Source organism: Perna viridis, chromosome 9 (genome assembly GCF_037379345.1).
Source record: "Perna viridis isolate PV_CMFRI_1.1 ecotype Kerala chromosome 9, ASM3737934v1, whole genome shotgun sequence".
NCBI classification, from domain to species: domain Eukaryota; kingdom Metazoa; phylum Mollusca; class Bivalvia; order Mytilida; family Mytilidae; genus Perna; species Perna viridis.
Genome location: NC_142453.1, coordinates 19,577,201 through 19,600,111, shown reverse-complemented (window position 1 = coordinate 19,600,111; position 22,911 = coordinate 19,577,201). Strand labels below are relative to the sequence as shown.

Genomic DNA, 22,911 nt, shown 5'->3' with positions numbered 1-22,911 from the left:
AAGATGAGAGGGGGCAGGATCCTATAATTATACGTTGGACCATATTATTTTATACCTTTCTGTGGTACCACGGAAAGGTGGGTTTAAATAAGGCTTTATCTGTTACCAGAGCGGCCGGTTCACGACTGGTACCAGTCGCAATTTTTCATTGTTGAAGACCCTCATACAACATCAAGACGGAGAAGAGGCATTACAGCCCTGTTCCTTAATATCGGTTATTTTCAGTGTATCGTTTGAGTTTTTACAGGCCAACTTTCACTCCGTAACCACCCTTTTATATGTATATTCAAATATGTGATCAACCCCGAAACTGGGACTTGTTCGCTCGTAATTTTTTTTCATGGTTGAATTGGCGAGAAAAGTCGAAGGGAGACTTTCTAGCGTTTTGTTATTATTCTGCGAAATTTCCTGTTAGTTATCAAAGAATTTCGCCCAATAATGCTTTAATGTAGGTTATCAAAGTGGTCTCTTGCTAACTCGAAAAATAGTTTATCTAGTTAAAATCGAACTTGCATGTATTTTGCGTTTAACAACTGTACAAAGTTTTGTTTATCAAGTGGAAAACGCGTGGAGATGAATGGACTGCATGACGGACACTCAACACCTGAACACCCTTTAATATTCTGAAAGTTCTGCTCCACCCAGTTAAAAGGTGCATAATAAATTTAAATATTTTACTTAAAAATGGATAGGGGGTTTACCAGTCATGCGTGAAAGCGTATCACAACACATGGACCAATGACGGTCTCCGTATTGGGATATTTTCCCCAAAAAAATCGCGTTTTCTGCTGGAAAAAGATTGTTTCAAGGCAAATTTAGGTAGTAAACAACACTTACTTCATATGACTGAGATAGTGAGTTTTGTTCGTGACTACCACGAGCTAGGACCGATTGCAAATTTAGTAGTATAAGATGAAAATATCATCATAGACTTTTGGCTTGTACTTAATCAGAAAAGACACTATAGCACAAACTAAAAATGGAGTTAGTTGTCACCTTTCTGAACTACTGTTACTGAACGTTGAGACTTAAATGTAAGTGTTCGTAAGAATCAGGCAAAATGGCAAAAATCAGAAACATGCGTGTCATAACCCCAGCGATCTGACAATGAATATCACTCAAGGATACATTCTGTATTTGGAAAGACCATTCTTTGATTTCTGCGTCACTGGCTTTGCGCAGAAATTTTTCAATAGAATCTTAGAAAAATGAGGTTTTTGACAGAACTATCTGCCCTTGAAATGTTCATTTTCAATGCATTTCAACAAAAATTGTAACTCAAAGGTTCAGCATGATATGGAAAATCTTGTGATGGTTTTTTTTCATACCATGTCACGTTCTTAACTAAAAGCAAGCGGTCAGTATAATTTTCCTGCTGTTCTATATAACGTTATATGGATCGACAGATTTACATGTATCTACGAACGTAAACAAATTAAAATCTTAAGAGTATAATATCACAAAAAAAAACAGGTTTCGAGTATAGAAAGATTACTTACATTACATGCACGAAATTATATACCGTTGACATTGAATTTGTGTCCCCCGCCGCAACGCTGAGCGCGGACATAGAAATGTTGGTGTCCATCCGTGCGTCCGAAGCTTGTGGACGCAACTCCTCGGAAACGGCTCAACAGAATTTGACCAAATTTTGTAGGATTGTTTGTCACCATATGTAGTTTACCATACTTAACCGCTATTTTGATTCGACAATTTTTATGGGAGTTATGGGACTTTGTTCATTTTTCACATTATTCGCAATAGGAACACCTTGTGGACGCAACTCCTCAGAAAGCACTGAACGGAATTTGACCAAATTTTGTGGGATTGTTTGTTACCATATGTAGTTGATCATAATTAACCGCTATTTTGATTCGTCAATTTTTATGGGAGTTTTGGGACTTTGTTCTTTTTTCATGTTCTTTTTTTGCGTATTTTTATTTATTTTTTTTTTTTTTTGTATGAAGAATTTTTAACCTAACTTAATTAAGATGCATTAACCTTGAATCGCCACATGGACTTATGAAAGCACATAAGTTTTGAATCTGCTATTTATACAAGTGTCAAACATTTGTAATTCCACTCTTTCTACAGCGGCAGGGGACATATGGCTACGCGTAGCATTCTTGTTACAGTTGGAATACCTTTCCTTACAGCATGCTAGCAGATTTGAATTTTGAAATCTACTCATCAACCAAAATACGATTTTCAGGTACCCTTAAACCTCCCATTTACGAATCTTGTTGTCGCAAAAACTAAACTGAAGCATTTTTGTATTTTTTTGGCCACTTTTTATACCTCATTTAGGCAAAAATCGATTTTTAAAGTTTTTTTTATTCTACGAACTTCTTCTTTCTACAGAACGAAGTAAACTGACACATGTATGTATCATCATATAGCCCAATGTCTTAGCTTTACAATGATACCATGAAAATTGCGGTAACACTTAGGGTTTTGCGGTAAAAAGAACAAAATATACCCCTACCCCGCCGAAAAATCGCTTAAATTGATATATTTTTTAATGTCAAAACCCCTAGACTATTTAGGCTTCCGTAAAAAATGGTTTATTTGGTATTTTCTGTTTAGCATTATCACAATTTATACTTCGGGGATTCTTTTGATGAGTTTTGGCGATTTTCGTAGTCAGAATTTATCAAAACATGCGAAAAATGGGATTTTCGATTTTTCGGTCAAAAGTCATATAAATTTGACTCTACAAGTTATTACTCAAATAAAACGTCTCAAATTTGGTATCATTCGATAGATGATTTCATTTCCTACATAAATAAATCACGAAAAACTAATTTTCAAGAATGAATCTTAAAAAAAAATTTAAAATACTACCCCTACCTCCAGAAAACTGGTCTCAGTATCACTTGTTTGATAGGTAGTTTTTTAAACCAGTTATTAAATAAGTTGTCGCTTACACCATAATTACAAGTTTTATCATTAAACCTATGCACTAAGCTCGGTGGAAAGCATTAGACATTTCACCGGAAACAAAAGAAGAAATGTTTCTTTCTGCAGATATGTATGGCATGCCAAAGTGGACAAAAATTAGTATTTTCTAATATTAAAAAATGATTTTTTTAACATTACAAATTCATTTTCTAATATTACAAATTAGATTTTTTATATCACAAAACGCTTTTTTAATATTAAAAATTCAATTGAATTTCTAATTTTAAAAAACGATTTTTTAATATCAGAAATTGATTTTCTAATATTTGAAAGTGGATTTGTTGTATTCAATTACAATTTTTAATATTACAAAATCATTTTGTAGTATTAAAAAAATGTGACTGATTTTGCAATATTGCAAAGAGATTGTCTAATATTAAAAATTTAATTTGTAATATTACAAAATGTGTGATGTTTTACAACTAAATCAGGAATTTGTAATATTAAATATTGCAAAATGAATTTCTAATATTAAAAAATATTTTCTGATATTAAAAAATGATTATGTAATATTATAAAGTATGTTTTCTAATATTACAAAATAAGTGTTTTCTAATATTAAAAAATGATTTTTCAATATTACAAAATCATTTTCTAATATTGCAAATTAGATTTCTAATATCACAAAACACGTTTTTTAATATTAAAAAATCGATTGAATTTCTAATATTAAAAGACGACTTTTTAATATTAGAAATTGATTTTCTAATATTAGAAAATGGATTTGTCGTATTCAGTTACGATTTTTTGATATTAGAAAATCATTTTGTAATATCAAAAAATGTGACCGGTTTCGCAATATAGCAAAGTGATTTTTTAATATTACAAATTCATTTTCTGATATTACAAATTCATTTTATAATATTACAAATTCATTTTCTTATATTACATATTTAATTTGTAATATTACATAATGTGTGATGTTTAATAATATTACTGAATCAGGAATTTGTCATATTAGAAAATTATTTTTTAATATTACAAAATAAATTTCTAATATTAAAATATCTTTTCTAATAATAAAAAATGATTTTGTAATATTAAAAATTCATTTTCTAATATTACAAAATATTGATTTTTGTCCACTTTGGCTTGCCATAGATGTCATTGTTATTTTATGAATGTGTATTCATTTGAGCGTTGCGCTTTTGTTTGTTTGTTGGGGTTTAACGTCCGAGCAGCAATATTTCAGCTATATTCAGACAATGAACATGAAATGGATGATAAAATGAACATGAAATGATAAAAAAAGGATGGGTCACAAGGATAATAGGGTCGACAAATTTTGATTGCCACTAGAAAAAAGGGGGGATGGGTAAGGTCGGGCAATTTAGCTTCCTGTGGCGGAGCGCAAAGGTTCCTACTCCTATCGAATACCACAGCAGGGTTCTTTAACGTGCGAGGAACGTGGCATCTTTCCCAACACGGTGCACCACTATGGTTTGCGGTCAGGTTTTCCGTATTATAGCCTGACAACCCCAGCATGTAACATGCCAGGGGTACCCCATTCCACCACCTGGGGCACACATCCCATTTGCTCTGTGGGCAGAGCGCCTTACCCCCGGCTAGGTTTCTGAGCACTATTTATCCGCCTTTTACGACAAGCTTAGCGCTGCTGCAGGCCTATTCTTTTGACACCCGGACCTGCGTTGCGCTTTTGAGATAAAGTTTATATCGATTGTAAATGAAATTAGTCCATTGTAACAGTTATCATTCTTGATTTGCTTTGATTTGGTTGCTTTTAGCGTGTGTGGTTTTCTTAAAAGTACAGAATGCTATATGATTTGTAAGTCTCGTTCTAGTTTCAGTTTCCCTTCCAAAATTTCCGGCGTAGAACGTATTGAAATCCGAAGACCGATCTGCATTGTATTGTGTACTTCCGGGAAATCCAAACGCTGCTTCACAATGTAAAATCTTCTATTTTATGCTATTCCTAACATTTTTATCCCTTGGAACTAGATATTTGTCATTTTTAATCAGTATTTTTACCCCAAAAAGATACCTCGCTTTTAATATGGAACTCAATGCTATGTTAATGACGAATCTCAATACATTTGAATGGTAAATTAGGACCCATTCTTACGAAACCACGGAGTCAAGTGACGGGACTTACATACCATACTGTTACTTGAAAATACAGCATCTGAAAACCCCAAAAAATTGCATATTCGGCGTTTTTTCTACATCGTACCGTAGGCAGTGTTTAATATTTAATATTGACTGGTACTTAAGTAGCAGTCTTTATCAAAGAATGAAGTCTTCAAAGTCGCTAATCGTCAAATATTCACTGCCACTGATTTTGACATACTTTAAACATCCGAAATGGTACAATTGCTATATGCTCTAAAGTTGGGTGACTTCTCTTTGATATTGTTGCGTACTCTTTCGTAACCGTTATGACCCGAATGGCTATATATAGATATCGGTGTCCTGATAACATGTATGAGCTTTATATAATCATTTGTAACAAACGCCTGTGTTAAAATCGGAAACTGGGTAATATTACATAAATTCAATGCTAACTGAACATTTTTTCTGTTAATGTGAACTTCCCGTTCTAATACAAGCAAACAACACTTATAGACATGTGTATGGTATGTTAAAAAAGTACGTTGTAGCGATCTTTGGGTCGCTTATGATATTGACAGGGAACCAGTTTATGAAAACCAGATTTAGCAGCTGGTAATGAATATTCAAATCTATCAGGACGTGCTAATGCATATGACCTATATAGTCTTGTAACTAGACTCAGTGCCTGAATCAGAAACCGGGTAATGTTTGAAGCTAACGGACTTACCGTTCTAATACAAGCAAGAAATACACGCAGAACACACGTGTATTATATTTAAGAGGTACATTTTTATCTCGTATGAAGCTAGAACTATGATGCTGTGGTTGTGAATATGGCAAAGATTATGGATTATGTGGCGTGTAACTACACATTAATGCAAATCATATGCGAGTATTAAATACAGAAATTACGAGTGCAAGAAGTCGCAAACGCTATTAGCGAGTTAATAAAAATCAGACAGGAGGTAATTCATGCATATCAATAACCCACCGAATACAAATTTATTTCTTGTTCAGAAACTGTTATATATCACATAACCACCTGTCTTAGTTTCTTTCATTTTGGGATTGCGCTTTCGAGATAAAAATTTATATAGATTGAACATGAAATTAGCACTTTGAAAGAGTTATCGTTCTTGATTTGGTTGGTTTTAGTTGGAGGTTAAAGTGTAGTTTAGTTTTCTCAAAAGTACAGATCCAAATACCAAAAGGACTAGGTCACATAAAAATTTAGCATAAATAGACTGAAAGAGCTTTGTTTGTTTGGTGGGTTTTTCTACACCATGAATAATTTTACCATAGGCACTGTCTGAATTTTAAATGGACAAGTACTTAAGTCTTCTATTAATTAAAAATTACTCCCGACTTTGTTTGAATTACACTGACTCCTTGGTGTCTTTGGATTAGCTCTTAGGTAGAAAATACGACAAGAAACAGATACTTAACAATACCAGATTTGTAAACCTAATTCATTAAATGTGTATCAAATTGTTTGCCGAATACAAACGAATCTTTATTTTATATTACACGACTCTTAGAGGGACTGATACTCGAATAAAAGTTATTCAGCGGTTTACCTGTTATGGTGAATAAACGGAAAATATTTGGGGGAAAAACGGAAAAACTTATTTTCTTTTACTCACATAGAGGGGTCTGTATTACTGTATGTTTGTTCCCTGTATGTTTTTCGTTGAAATTCGGTATGTTATTAGTTATTCTAATATGACGTCAAACAGTGTACGTCGGTACAACCCCCACCTTTAGCACCCAGAAAATTTATTTCTAAATTAATCCAACTTCCATACGGGGAGGTTAAACTGAAGAGCTGTTTTTTTTTTTCTTTTTTTTTTTTTTGGGCTACGGGTAGGGAAATTTTTGTCACAAAAATGACCGTATTTGTCATATTAGAAAAGAAAAAAATCCTTCCAGGGATAGATTTGTACTCATTTTAACATAGGTTTGGCATTTATATTCTCATTTAAAACCTCGCAGTCGCTCGGTGTTTCAAATGTAAATAATCGAATATAAATGCCGTACCCATGTTAAAATAAATACAAATCTACCCTCCATGAATTATTTCTTAACTTTATGAAAATGTTGACAAGGCGTTGATTAGTCTGTAGGAGGTTTCTTTGCATGCAGCATTGAACGAGGGCTACTTTATGCAATAATCTTTTGTATTTTGTTTCGTTGTAGCTGTCGTACTGGTGGATTGTGAAAAATAATTTTATTGCGATATTTCATGTTACCAATAAAAATTGAAATTAAGCGGCGTAATTATTTGTAAGATACTAAACGACTTAAAACTGCATCACATTTTTTCAAACGCACACACTTGCGGTTTGTGTTGATGAAAGGCTTCTAAAATAAAACTAATACAGAAATTGCCTGTTTGAAAATTATATACATATAATCATAACGTTCCTTAAGCATGCAGACAACACTAAATATTTATAAATTCAACACAAAAAAGTGCACGTATGTGGAAATGAGGTCTTATTTACTTAGGGTAAAGTCACTCCAAAGATTGCCTAAATTTACCTGAATGATAAATAATGTGAATCCGATGTGACCAGCGGGTTTACTCGAACATTTTTTCCCATTTTCATAATACATGTTATTTTCGTTTACATGAGTAAAACTTTTTTCCAAACAGGTTTTAAAAAACACCGCCGTAGCATATGTTGTAAAATATATGCACATTTTTGTGTTCTTCTTCAGTACACCAGCGGCATAAAGGCTGATCGTGTAACTTCAAAAGGAATCGAATCTCTTAACATGTTTGCGACAATTTAAGGCACATACCATTTTCTTCTCGAGGAGGAAGGGGCTGGGATTTTTTATTGAGTAAGAAAAAGATTTTCGCACGCGAAGATAAATCAAATTTTCACCAGCGGCCGGAGTTGAAAATTCCTTTTGAAAATCTACATTAAGTAATGGAGGAAATATTGAATCCTATGTTTTTTTTCTGTCAACATCGGGTGAGTAAAACCAAATGATTTTTCGTAAATTTAAAACACTATTGTTTTTTTTAAATAATCCATAATCCTCCCTTATAAATATGATCGTTGCTCACTGATTAATCATCTAATTCTTAATTCTTTATTATTTTCTATCAGCTTGTGGTCTGTGGAAGCAACAAATAGATTGTGATGAGTTTTATAGATCATTCCTCATACAGTTCTTCACCACAAACCCTGTGCCATTTTGTTGCAGCTAGTCCGAATTTCCTCTAACCCTGCAACCCTCCTCTTTTTTATTTGGATATTGATATGTCGGATTGGGGTCAGAACGATGTGCCATACAAAAAGTTGGAGATTCAGCGGTATTTATCCCTTGTCCCCTGCTCTTTATAATTCAGTTGCGGCGATTTTATTCCCAAAAAATTGAAAAATTGAACCAAATTATGCGATATGCAAAATTTTGGCTCAGGTCATTATGTTGTTCATTCCATTAGCGCACTACACCAACTTATTTATAACCCCACTGGATATATACATCTTATCAAGCAGGCGCGGATCCAAGGACTGGCGTACCGGACGTATGCCCCCTCCTAAATCGGTTGGAAAACCAATTTTACCACAAGTTTCGCCCCATAATATTTTTGCCTTGCTTTCACTGCATTTAATTCAATTAACGCCCCCCCCCCCCATTGATTTTTTTTCAATGTTACTATGAACAAATGAATTAGGAATGGGAAAAAAAGTGAGGGTGTCTTGTCAAAAATGCAATATATCCATGTATTGGAAATGTTATGTGAAATCAATGTATGATTCAAGTCCATAAACAGTTTTGTTTAATTATGTACATTTGGCATGATCACTAGAAATGACAACTTTTCAATTAACTGATTTTTGCTTCAGGTATCAAAGACGGTTGTGCTACCATTCTCCTGGCATCACCAGAATATGTGATTAAAAAGCATTAGAGAGGCATCCTGTCAGAAACATTCTAAAAAAATATGTTAAGTTGCATATGATGAGGCACTTGGCATATCAGAATGGTATGTTGTATATAGTGACAAAAAGAAATGTATGCAGTACAGTTAGAAATCTACATGAATGTCTTGTAGATGTACATAAAATGGCAATTACATAATCATGTAACATTACTAGCAAATTAGTATATATTTTAATAAAAGCAAACCCACTGTGTACTGGTATCTGCCTCCCATTGTGTATTAACTTATGTTTTACATGAAAAGGGGCATTTTTTGTAAGGGTTACTGTTTGAGTTGGCACACATTGTATATTAAGTTTTTTTTACATTACGCAATAAAAACCATATTTAATTTTACAGGTGATTAGATTTTAGAGAGGACCATAGAAAAGTTGGAATTATTCAAAGTATAATAGATTCCACAATCCTCACTCTGTCGGCAACTTCAACCAAAGACATAAAAAAGGATATACCTGTTGTATTGGAGTTAAGTGAGGCATCTGATGTGTCAGTTTTATCAAACAATTAAAAGTTATATATACATGTACATTTGTATATCTGCAAATTGAAACAGCTAATATTTGTGTTGGCTCTCAAATCCTAAAATCACAATGTTTTTGTACAGAATGATGTTTTTGGCATTGATGCACAAAAATGATTTGTAAAAGGGACCATGTCTTATGTTTTATTATTCTGTCTTTGTTCAATCTATGAAGCATCAACCATTTTATTAGCAAGGGGAGAGTGATCTTTTAAAAATGTTCCAAATTCCTGATAGGAATATTTTACTCCTCCAATGAAAAGTAGAATAATAATGATTCTATGTTTCCTCAATTACTAAACAAGGCATTTTTTTTTCAAAATGAAATATTGATTTCAGTTGCTTCTGAATTAAAACTAAATATTTGTGCTTGTGCAACATAAATTTCTTATCTGACATCAAATCCCTGCCCCCTAAATCCTACAAGAATATTGTCACTGGAAGATGTAACTAAGTTTACAAGTATATAAACATGTTTTATTTATGATGCATGCACATAGTAATAGAGACAAGTGCATCATTTTGTCTAAATATGTAGGTACTTGGGTAAAGTCCAAATAAAATTTTAATTAACTAATGTGAATGTTATAACTTTCGCCATAACATACATAGGTGAAGAAAACTCCTCAGCAATTAAACAAATTGAAAGAAAAGGTGAACCCCTACAATACAAGAATGTGTCCTAGTTAAAATAAAAAGCTTTTCCAAATGCAGCATGATACAACCACAGATAATTAAACTCTGTAAGTGTGGACACAATATTAGTTATTGACACACTTAACATAGAGACTTACAGTTCATTATGAACACAACAAATCATTTGGACACAATATTGCACATTTTGAAATTCAATATAAGTATAAAGGTCTGCTTTAGAGTGCATTCATGGATCACTTTGTACTTCATTATCTCAAAAAGAGGGTTAATTTGGTAGATACACTTCTTAAAGCTCTTGTATTTAGGCTTGGATTTCAAATGGCATCCATTGGAAAAAAGTTTCAAAATTGCACCTTTTTACTCAAAAAACGTATGAAATATCTGAAATCTGATTGAAACATGTAGGCATGGACTTTCATAAGGAATGTTATAAAAACAAACTTGAAAATGCCTCAAATATAAAAAAAATGATTTGTTAGGGCATGGCTTCCTTTATAATTTGTAAACTGTAAAAGATGTTTGAAATCTAATTGAAAAATTCAGGCAAGGATTTTGATGTGACATCTACAAATTTTTTTCAAAACCAAACCAGAAATAAACAAGTATTTTTCCCCTTTATTTCCTGAAAAATACTTGTTTAGGCCCCCTTATTCTTACTTGGTTTAAGTCACAACCCAAACAATCAATGCAAGTCTGTTTATTGTGGTATAGAATATTGTGAAACAATATCATAGGCATTGCTATACTTTTATGAGAGTTGTATTGTTAAATTCAATGAACTTCTTGTTTTTGGACCCATTTATTCCCCTAATTCTAACCCCCAAATCTATACCAACCTTTCTGTTGTAGTTTGCAACCTTCTTTTAAAATTTATAAAGATCAACCAACTAATACTAAAATTTTCACAAAAACCAAGTGTCTCCAGATGACCACAACAAATCCAAACCAATATACGAGTGAAAAATGTTTGGGATTGTATAAATATTTGAGATAATTTGGACTCAGACTTGTGAATACATGTAAATATCTTTTATTATGACCAAAGAGTATAATTGGAATTTATGTCCTCATCTATGGTAACTTATTAGGACTTACATGTAGTCAACAGAACCACACTGGTATTCAGTTGTAAGAATCAAGCATACATTCATATGAGGTAGTACATATATGTATTATTGATAGTTTTTATAAAATGCCAAGAGATATGGCTGGATTTTTTTCTGAAAATAATATTAATATTAATCTTTAACTTAGATCAAATTTCCTCTGAAACTTTGACCCTCTTTTTATTTGGATATCCCAACTCAACATATTCATAACTAATTAAAAAAATTAGAGTTGCAGGATCAGAGGAAATTTGAATGGTCTTTAGCTAGTTGCAAGTACTACATTTTTCTGTAGAAAATCAGACATGAACATAATGAAACAAAAAAGTTTAAATATGCTATATATATAAATCCATGCAGAGATGTTTGGCAATGAAAGAAAAAAATATTTCACAAGCTTGATATAATTGGGTTCCCTAAGCCCTCTCTTCCCCATAGAATCTGAACCCAAAAAAACAAGAAACAGGTATACAGACATCCAGTTCACCACAAGTTACACTGCCAAGTAAAATCTCGCATTGAAATAACATGATGTTAAACTTCAATATATTAAGAATCTAAGCGATTGAAGATTTAAAATACTACTAAACATATTTATAAACTGCTATTTAAAAATATGAAGGAATTTAAAATACAGCAGAAAATGTATACGATTGCCCCCAACCCGACATATCAATATCCAAATAAAAAAGAGGAGGGTTGCAGGGTCAGAGGAAATTGGGACTATGTTGCAGCCTGTATGGCATCGTCATTCTTGCAGCCCCGTGCAGGTCCGGGTGTTGAAGAATAGGCATGCAGCAGCGCTAAGCTTGTCGTAAAAGGCGACTAAATAGTGCTCAGAACCCTAGCCGGGGGCTAGAGCGCTCTGCCCACAGAGCAACTGGGATGTGTGCCCCAGGTGGTGGAATGGGGTCCCCTGGTGTGTTACATGCTGGGGTTGACAGGCTATAATACGGAAAACCTGTCCGCAAACTATAGTGGTGCACCGTGTAGGGAAAGATGCCACGTTTCTCGCACGTTAAAGAACTCTACTGTGGTATTCTCCCGGAGTAGGAACCATGGGGCTCCGCCACAGAAGGCTAAATTGCCCGACCCTACCCACTTTTTCCTATTTCCAGTGGCAATCAAAATTTGTCGACCCCATTGTCCTTGTGTCCCATCCCTTTTTCATTTCATCATCATTTCATGTTCATTTTATCATCAATTTCATGTTCATCGTCTGAATATAGCTGAAATATTGCTGCTCGGACCTTAAACCCCAACAAACAAACAAACAAACAGTCATTCTTGCATGATTCGCACAGAATATTTGAAGTTGACGCCATAATTTTTTATATATCTTATTCCAACGAAGTCGCCAATGAGTTCGCTTTGACATAACGTGATATCAATAATGCTCAGCTATGGCAACGTAGTCATTGGAGTTTACAACCTCGCATTTTATTGGACAAAAGTGATACCGTAACGTTCAAGGCTCCATTGTGGGCAGTTGTTCGGAATATTTTCAATCTTTTTCGTGTTAAATATTGATTAATTATAAACAGTTTATGTGATGTTTATTATTTCTTGAAATACAAAATAAAGCACACATCACCAAATAAAGACTATATCGGATTTGGTATTTAACAGTAATTATAAAGCCAAATTTTACAATTCGTTTTTTTTTTTAATTTATTGAATGATTAAAACGTCATCAATGTATGCACATATATCAATCAATTGACGATATATTATTGTTCAGTATTTGAAACGTTGAACGAAGCATTTCGACTGGTTAGCGAGGATGATGCTCCTACATGTATATACAATTAAGCATTGCGATAGAAATCATAGAGAGAATCGATCCTGCAGTCCAGCTATAGTGAGGAAGAGGGAAGGTAAGTATTTAGTAAGTTCCAAATAAGCGTTTTGTTCAGAAAAATATAAAAAATCAAAATTTTGTATTACGTTCAACATCATCAAAAAGTTGATTTTGAATAAACTAAACACAAAATATGGCATAGTTTTTGTTATTTCTCTGAAAAGTGAAGACATGCCCAAAAGAGTTTCTTGATGTCAAATGAGGAATGTAAAATTTCGACCAGAAACATTTTAAATATGATTTATGTCTGTTTCTACCAAGAAGCTCAATTTATATACAAATGCATACCTTGTTGGTGAGGGAGGAGAACATGAAGTGCTATGAATGGACAGTTTTTCTATTAAAAAGGTCGGAGTGAATTCATTGTCCTGGAATATAGCTTGGTTATTGATATTGAGTAACAAGTTCAGTAAATGGTGAAAACAATATATACATATATAACAGCCTGGGGGAGTATCCTGAAACCGCCGAGCTGTAACTATCTGTCTTTAATTTGATTGGTCGTTACAGTAAAACCCGCGAAAGATAGAGAACGGAGGTGCCAAGTAGCTGGTACGGAAGCTGTTATCAGTTAGGGAAATATTTTTTAGGCGATAATAGAGTTGTTTAAAGGTACTGATTTCAACTTTTAGTTGGTCTGATGCACTTACATATTGCTTCCCCCTTTTCTATGGTGTTAACTTTGTTTACAAGCAAATCAGTGATGCATGCGATCCGAACCACGAGGCCAGGTCTGAGGCTGAACCATAAAAATAACGGTTGGAAAATCACTGAAGAAAATATGATCCTGCAGAAAAATAATTGACCCACACCTGAAATCATCTTTTGAAAAGGGATTCTCAAGCACTACTTAATCAATTGAGGCTGACACTCCGTCCGAGTCGTGTGGTCGCCATCTTGTATTACATGGTTGACCTGCTTACTTCGTATTTTCTATTTGTGGTTTTCTGAAAGAACTCAATCCAAAACTAGCTGTTCTGGCATTAAGGTAAATCGAAGGCTTTTAAATGGGACCATAATTATGAAGTGTACAAGTGAAGGAAACCTTCCTTATGAAATAAATCTGATAAATTTGTTCATATGGTGACCCCTTGGTGTTGTGGTTCAATAAATTCCACCCAATTTTAATAAACTAGTATCGAGCTATTTACCTTCCCTGATGAGAACCTTGACAAACTTGTTGAAACTAGGCATCTACAAATAGACCCTTTTGCCCTACATATGCTCAATATTCACTTTTGCAAGGAAAATTCCTTTCTACCCGACCCCTATGGCCTATCTCACCGTAGTAATAAATAAGTATCATTACCAACTAATCACAAAAGGGCCTTTAGATTTCTGCAGTCGACTTCAAGACAATAAATAAAATACAGTAATGTTTTAGCTTATTTGTTTATTCATGCCAGATGCGATGGGAAGTAAATTTTTTTTAAGATAAATTTCTTTGATGAAATTTGATGGTACAGTCCAAAGAGATGAATATTCTTGTCTCAAACTTCCTTACAATGCCAATCCCTCAATGTGATTCTATTTTACGCAGACATTGTCTGAAATGGCCACTCGCCAAATGCAACATTGTCTGTTTTAGGGCGACTAGTACTTAGTAACTTCAGAAATTACCCCATGAAAACTAGAGACTTTTTATTGGCGTTTTTTTTTTTCACGGCATAACAAGTCAAATATGTGTGAAACCTGAGGAAAATCTTGTATTAAGTCTATATCCAGGAGAAAAAAATGATGAATATTCAATCTGAATAGTTGGAATGACCCTTTGGATGGATTAACACTTGAACATATTAATGATTTTATTTATTATTGACAATATTTACGTAACAAGAACAGCATAAACATAAATGTCGTTCATTTTAAAAGTGTCATCATTACTTTATAGCTACTATTAATTAAATAATTTTTCATTTAAAATTGTCACTACAATAGCTACTATTGCATCAAAATGATTTCATTTCACATAGTCATTACTGGCTTGGCACCACTTCAACTTTGACTTCCATGCAGCATTGAATTTGGAATAGTACTTTGCTTTCTTGGCAGGAGGTACCGAAGTTGGAATATTAGGTTTTGGCATTTTGACGGTTGATGAAAGTGCTCCAAATTGAAAAAATCACATAGTTCCTCCATTGACTTGGATAAAAAAAAAAAAAAAAAGCCATACTTTGAATCAATTTAGTTTCAGATGCATGGTCAATGTTTCCATAACCATCAAAAGATCAAATGACTCACAACAATATTTACACAATGAGTCCCAATCGTAGATAATAAATCTAATCATTTAAGCGTGTGCCACTTAAAACTTGGGATAATTGTCAATCATCTCCTGTTGTTATATAATCATCACACCTTTTAAATTACGTCTCGTTGATAACCACTAAAGCTCTAAATTACTGTTTATGACCCTAATTAACATGTTCACCTGTCTGAGATCAACTGGAAATGTCATTATTTGATCCTCTTGGATTTTTTCCTTCAGTAAATAAAAAAATGGTGTCCAAAATTTGTTTTTGACCCTAATTAACATGTTCACCTGTCTAACTGAGATCAACCGGAAATTTTTGTTATTCGATCCTCTCTGGTTTTTTCCTTCAGTAAATAAAAAAATGGTGTCCAAAATTTGTTTACGGTATAAAGTTCAGAAAGCTGTAGATTTTCTGTTTCAATGGTAGAACGGTAGGAAGGTTCTAGTTCTGTTAGAATTGTACTATCGCCTGTATGTTCACATGTATGAAGAATACGATTTGACCCACATTGATAGGACAGTGTTGTCCCAGTCTTTGATTGTAGATAGGGATCTGGCAGTCCTGGCCAGTAAAATTGGCCTCTGGATTGTCAAACTTCATTTTTGTGATTTTTGGGTTTTTGATCCTTCAGGATCAAAATACCTTATGTCACTGGTCTAGATCACTGGAACTTCCCTATTTCCAAACAGTACACAAAAATATAGTCCATATGTTAATTCCTTTAATATTATTCAATACCTTTTTTTATAACATATAAATATGTTTGTTGCAGTTTATCAGCTCATTAATATTCTATTATTTATGCAAATTTAATTAAGATCTAGTGTTAAGGAAATTATTTTCTTAAGCTAATATTGGTTTTATTTAAGTATAATTGTAATGTAGGATAAATACTCTGATTATGTAGCTTTTGAATGTAAATGCACATTAACTTTTGGATAGATTTTAAATTGGGGGGAAAGGTGAAATGAAACAAAATTTGTAAAAGTGCGTGAAGTTGCATCAGTAGTATATAGGTTGACTATCAGTTTATGCATAATAAAAAAGTACAGTTCTTAATAGTATTTTAAATGCAATGGATGATCACAATTAATTTTTTTTAACATCATAAAATCTTTGGAAATTTGTTCATGCCACAATTTTCACAAGAATCAAAAACCACTAGTGCTATCAGCACTTTGATTAAGGGGTCGTGACATGGGAGCTTGCGTACTAACTTCCATATTGCTGGTGGAAATCAACGGGTCAATAATTCTCTGTACCAATTAACAACTGGAGTATGTATGCAATGTCCCAGAGGTCACTCACTTTTCACTGTGAAAAAAATCGACAGCATTTCACCAGATAACACGGATTTAAAACTGACGAGTGAGAAGCCAAAGTCGCTGAGTGTAGTGTACATTATTGGGTCATGTTTCTATTTCACCAGTGGGTTTTTTAGGCTATATGTGTGGGAAATGTAAATAAAAAGCCAGTATTGTGGCAAAAGGCAAAATAGACTAAACAGTAAATATTCTTGACCTGCATCATATTTTAGTTTAAAAGGTAGAAGACAGTGATTTCGTTAGCCTTAATTAATATTATACCTCTTAATTTCGGCTGTTTCCCCCAGATATAGTTTCCCAATTCTGTGTATTTATTTCCCAAAATTATAAAAACTCCCAATTTAAAACTGGTAAAAATTTTGATTGTTTACTTTTGAAAAGAAAAGCCTCTGCTTAGATTTCAAGTGTTGCAGTTCTAATTTTTGTTTCCTGAAGCGCTCAAGAGATTCAGATATCGTTTATTTTTGGTCCAAAGTCGGTGCAGGTACAATTTTCCATTCGGAAATTCAACTTCACTCCGTTTCACTCCCTAATGCGCATTTTACCCCAATATTTCTGGAGATGGAATCATGTCTCACAACACAAATTATACTAATCCAGAAAGTAAACTAAACGTGACGCAGCAGGTTCTAAAAACATAAAGGACTTAAATCTGTACAACCCCATCTACAAGTAGTGATAAAAGGGACACAAAGAAGATCGTACAGAAAATTGTTGATGGCATTATTTTAAACATGTTCATCAGTCCAGTGTTGACTTTGTGAATCAGATGACCATATTGAAACTCCTCCATCAAAAATGAAGAAACTTACAGTAAATAAACCACCCCTTATGGATCCTGTGTAATTAGAATTTCAGTTGAAAAGTTTCAAAATGCAGCTTTTTATGTTGAGGTATACTGGTCTGCTTGTCAACCATTTGACCTTTAGCAGTACTAATCTGTTTCATTTTAATGTTTTTACCAACTGGGTTCCAACCTGACTACGTGAATCAGATACATGTCAAATTCAATCAATAAGACTTTTCCAACCTTTTTTCTCAAAATGTCCAAAGTAAACTGTGTTTGTATGATTGTCTAACTGCTAAAACAAACTTTGATACAATCATGAGAATTTTTCATAGGACTTAAATGAAGAGTTAACAAGTGGAGACCTAGGCAAACAGGTTAAAATGTTAAAGGGACTTAAAGACAGAAAAATGAATCTTTAGTTAACAAAGTGAAACTGTACTCTAAAGTGAATTATAACAAAGATCAAACTAACTTGTTCTCTTTAATATTTAAAACAATGAGTCAATTTTATATGCAAATACATTTTATTTGTATGTATATGGCTGTTATTTGTTTTGGCGCTGTCATCATTGTCTGCATATTTTTTTCCAATGTGATGTAAATTTTCCCAATAAAAAGGGAGGAGGATGCTTTGAAAAAAAAGTTACAAAATCACTGGAAGATGAAGACGGTCTTCCAGGGGTGGCTCAGGCTGCTAAAATTCTGTCACCAGAAAAATCGCCAGCTGCCATTTTTTGTCATCAATTATCAGAAATTGGAGCCAAAGTGTGCCAAAACTTAGTCAATTCATCAAAATAACCTCCCTATTCATGATATACATGTACCCAAGATTCACTCTTGATGCATGTATAAAGCAGGTTTTTAGCTCTAGTCTGTCACTTGCATATGCTTAAAATAATGAAGTACTACTCCAGAAACAGGTATTTTTTTTCTATCAAGGACTTGATATTACTATTCTCATATAGTCCCTGATTTTAAAACATGTTCACCTATATCCTTTATGGTCTAATTTATCTTGCAATATAATTTTATTTTTTTAAATATTTTTAACAAACTTGATTCTTTTTTCAAGTGATAATATTTCACAGGCTGTGAAGCTTGTATGTAGCCATGTGCACATGGCTGTAATTGTGTTTACCTTTGACCAGGTGATGAGAGTTTTGATTGGCTCAATAATATATTACCAATTGATTGACACCTCCCATGAGGATATAGGTCTAATTACCTTAAATTGCCTTTAGTTCTAAATTGGTCATGGTCAGTTGACGCTGACCAGGTGTCTACACAATTATTTAATTATAGAGAATATCCGTTGCTGATAAACTTACTGTCAATTTTGAAACAAAACCTATGCACCAAGAAAATCGCCAACTTTTATTTTTGTCACCAAATGAAATTTTTAAAAAATTGCAAATTGTGACATTGGCGAAGCCCAGTGTGACCCCTGGTCTTTTTAAAACTGACAATTACAATTTAAGCTTTGGGGTAAACGGTGCCTATATGGCTGTTCAATGTTGGTGTCATTTTTATTTCAATTGTCAAGCTTTAAATGAACTTGACTATAGTGTGAAAAATATAAGGATATTAGGAAGAAATATATTAAGTTAATTATTGGAAAAAAGCATCATCATTTTGAACTTGTGCAATATTTTGTCAATACATAATGTCAAGGAACTTAATAATTAGGAAAGTAATTATATCTTGCTGATAAAATTTGTAATTCTTAGAATATTTTCATTTTACGCATATTATTATGTTACATATTTTATAATGTGTATGCTGAAGACATTTGATCACTGATGTATGTAAATGTTTTGTTTGATATGTTCATGTACATGTATTTCTACAAGCTGGTACTGTATTGCTTTTAATTAAAGAAATTATATTGACATTTGCAAGCTGAATATTTTAGTTCATAGGCAAAGTCTTGTCTATATGTAAGTCGTTAAAAATTTAGTCACAAAAATCTGACTTAAGGCCAGTTTGTGTGGTATATCTATAGTTCATTTTTTGTTCCTTTTACATGTATGTACCTTATCATAAAACCCTGAATAATTTGTTTTTTCCTTAGAAGATGTCTGGAAGGGCACGAGGTAGAGCGAGAGGTCGTGCTAGAGGAGCAGACCAAGCTGAACCAGCCAGAAGACCTGGGGAAGGAGGTTCCCAGTCAATACCAGTGAGTATCAAGTCATTCAAAGTACTGCTGTAGCGAATTAACCACTCTGCGAGGTCATTTAGAGTGGAGTTTTAGGTTATGTGCTTTGCAAAAAAGCTATAAATATTGAGGAAACCACATTAAAGCTACAAGTGATGTACATATGTAGTTTTGGAACAAACAGAAATGTTAAAACTCTTGGTCTCTCAACAAGATTCCTGATAAGTGGAGTGAATCTTGTCCCAATTGGAGGTTTAAAACTCCAAGATGATGTATTCTTAAGACTGTTATAAAATAGCCACCATGGCATATTTTTTTTCAACATTGTATGGCTGTTCAATTTTAACTTCGCAATTATAATCTTGTAAATGTGCACTTCTTCCATTTAGATTTTCTTTAAAAGAAATCAGAAAGGGATAGTCAAAAGGCCAACCTCATTTGCTACTTAGTAACTTCAGAGTTGCCTACCCTTAAGGTTTTGGCTTAAGGCTCACAATTTTTCAAGCCATCTTGTTGTCAGATACCTTTCCAATTTGGCAAGCTTTCTGAAAATTTCCTGATGTCCAGATTTTTTTTGGTTTCATCCCTTTTTTTTTAAATATGACGCCTAAATTATTGTACGAACGTGACAGGTCATTTCCTGTTTTTAAAAAGCTATATAAAAACAGGTCTAAACGTAGTAGTGAAGGATATTGTGATGCCCCAGCTAAGAAAAAGCTGACCCAGTGGTCATTTGTGATTTGTGTCCTGAAAAATCATTTTTAGGACACAAAATGAACCTTTATTTTTTGTATCACAAATAACTGCTTTAAAAGGTGAATCCTACTATTTTTATCAGTAGGGGATAGGCATGTCTACAACTTCATATTTACACTTCCACATTTTGATTATGAACATGTATAGTCTGTAATAATAGGTGAGAGACCTCCCTGCATTTAAAAAAAAAGTTCTAGATGAAGAATAAAGTTATGATATTTATGTTTTCAGGCACCAAGTTCTTCAGCCCCTGCACCCGCCCCATCTGGTGGACCCCCAGGGCCGAGTGGTAGAGCTACATACAGAGGTGGTGCAACTGTCCCCCGTCCAGGAATGGGAAGTGGTGAAGGTACAGTGCCAGTTGATGAAATGACAAAATTGTCTGTAGGCACAGGAGATGCCAAAGACAAACCACAAAGGAGAATCAGATACACAGAGTTTGAGTGTAAGCCTGCCTGGATCACTGATAAAAGAGGTTTGTTAAGTATCAGGGTTAAATTTTTACACCCCTGTCAATCTTCATGACTTATATTCAACTAAGTTAACAGGTAGTAGGATCAGAAATAAGCTTTTTCTGAAGCTAAGTATTCACTTGGTTATGCCATGGCTTTTAAAGTGAAAAGGGGGTTTTGATGAACTTTTAAACGTGTATTTCAATTTATATTTGAGGTAAATTGTATGCATGAATTAATGTCTATTCTTTTAATTCTCTTTTTTTTCAGGAGCCTCAGGAACAGCATTACCAGTTACAACTAACTATTTTAGACTCAAGTCAGCACCAGATTGGCACTTGTATCAATATCATATTTCTTTTAATCCTGAGATTGATAGTAAGAGAATGAAAGTAGCTCTGCTATTCAACCATGAAGAGCTCCTTGGAAAAACCAGGGCTTTTGATGGAAGTATTCTATTTTTACCTCACAAACTTCCTCAGAAGGTGAGTGGTGGGTTTAATTAATTACGTGAAACAACAACCAAATATGTTTACTTTTATATTTGGATGAACGAAGTTTCCAATAATGTCAATCAACAATTTTTGATCTTATGATATTGTTTAAGTATTGACAGTGGCAATGGGTGAATGATTTTATTTCTTTCATCACCATGATTTGGAATACAGAAGTCATGTTGATAATCAGAATAAAGAATATTTATTGCACTTCATAACAAAAAAAAAGCCTCAGAGAGTTTATTATCATGGTGAAATTAAATAGTGCAACCTCATAGTTTGCAATATTCAAACTTTGTGAGTTCTAAAACCTTTTAAGCTCAACTGGCCATGTGATTTATTGCCATTGCTATGTGTCTGTGGTCCATTAATTTCAAAGTTTGCTTGAATGCTCTAATGGGTATCTTTAGCAATCCTTTGGGGATTTCGGATATTAGAAAAACCTCCTGCTGTTACAGTAATATAACTTAGGGATCAGATATCAGTTCTTATATATCTCCAGAACTGTTAGGTTTAGCCAAATGCTGACTGAAAGGTGAGTGTTCAGTATGATGGGATCTATCTATGATCAATGTTTTGTATAAATCTGATTAGTCATGTTGGAGTCATTGCCATTTTTAATAGGGTTTTTTGCTATATTGAATATTTACTTTAAAAAAAATCTTATACTTAGAAAAAACTGGACAGCTTTCCATTAAAGTTGGCATATTTTTCCTTTGGGTGTCCTGCACAAAATGACCATTAATGTTTTTGATCTGAAAAAAAAAACTCTGGCGCTGTGGTACATTTTGTAGCTATTTCAAAAGATAGAAAAAAGAAGGATGTGCAATAGTGCGAATGCCCTTGAGCTATTGAGATGTACTCCATTTTGAGAAATCTGTGCAATTTTGACCAATCACACAACAGAGAATTTTTCATATCAAATCATAGAGAATAAAAATATTGTAAGTATTCAGTGCTCACCTTTAACCACTAGCCTGAAGGCCGGGGCCAGTAAAAATTGATATGGGCTAGTGAAATGTGTACTTGATTTGTTTTGGGCTTGTTGATTCCTATACAGTCCTCTATTATTCTGGCTAGTTATTGAGAATTTTGAAGGAAAAGACTTAGTGTTGCTGTCTGTTGTAGGTAACAGAAGTCTACTCCAAGAAGAAATCAGATGACACTCAAGTTCGGATAACCATTACTCTAACTAATGAGTTACCACCAACTAGTCCTCAGTGTTTACAAGTATTCAATATCATTTTTAAAAGGTTTGCCTTGTTAACTGGTGTTAATATATATTGAGCTTATTTCTCTGTGCAAACTGGTGAATAATGAAATTAAGAGGTTAAGGTCATTATGATTTGACAAGCTATTCAATCATCTGGGATAATTTTTTTTCTGCTTTTTAATGAAATTCCGCTATTTCATATCTGGATTTTACCTGTACAATTGCTTTTTTACTGTATATTTACTTCTGATTTTGCAAATTTCCACTTTGTTGACCTCAGAAATCTAAGACCATGCCTTTTCAGCTCACCTGGCCAAAGGCCACGTGAGTTCA

General features: G+C 33.6%; 1 protein-coding gene across 7 annotated transcripts in view; it reads left to right on the top strand.

The window, feature by feature from the left end:
- Positions 1 to 13,610: 13,610 nt before the first annotated feature.
- LOC148607225 (piwi-like protein 1) overlaps positions 13,611 to 22,911 on the top strand; it is a 32,656-nt gene continuing 23,355 nt past the window's right edge. For 3 of the 7 annotated variants that reach the window (XR_015915344.1, XM_088546087.1, XM_088546092.1), the window contains exons 1-5: positions 13,987 to 14,123; positions 19,577 to 19,681; positions 20,648 to 20,891; positions 21,139 to 21,353; positions 22,494 to 22,618. Coding sequence is in view for 6 of the 7 variants with exons in the window: in XM_088546087.1 (XP_088402213.1) it covers positions 19,580 to 19,681; positions 20,648 to 20,891; positions 21,139 to 21,353; positions 22,494 to 22,618 (686 nt within the window). In the remaining variant the exon portion in view is untranslated. Of the gene's footprint in view, positions 13,748 to 13,986; positions 14,124 to 19,576; positions 19,682 to 20,647; positions 20,892 to 21,138; positions 21,354 to 22,493; positions 22,619 to 22,911 lie in introns of those variants that run through there. The other 4 variants (XM_088546089.1, XM_088546093.1, XM_088546091.1 and 1 more) reach the window with 3 other exon arrangements.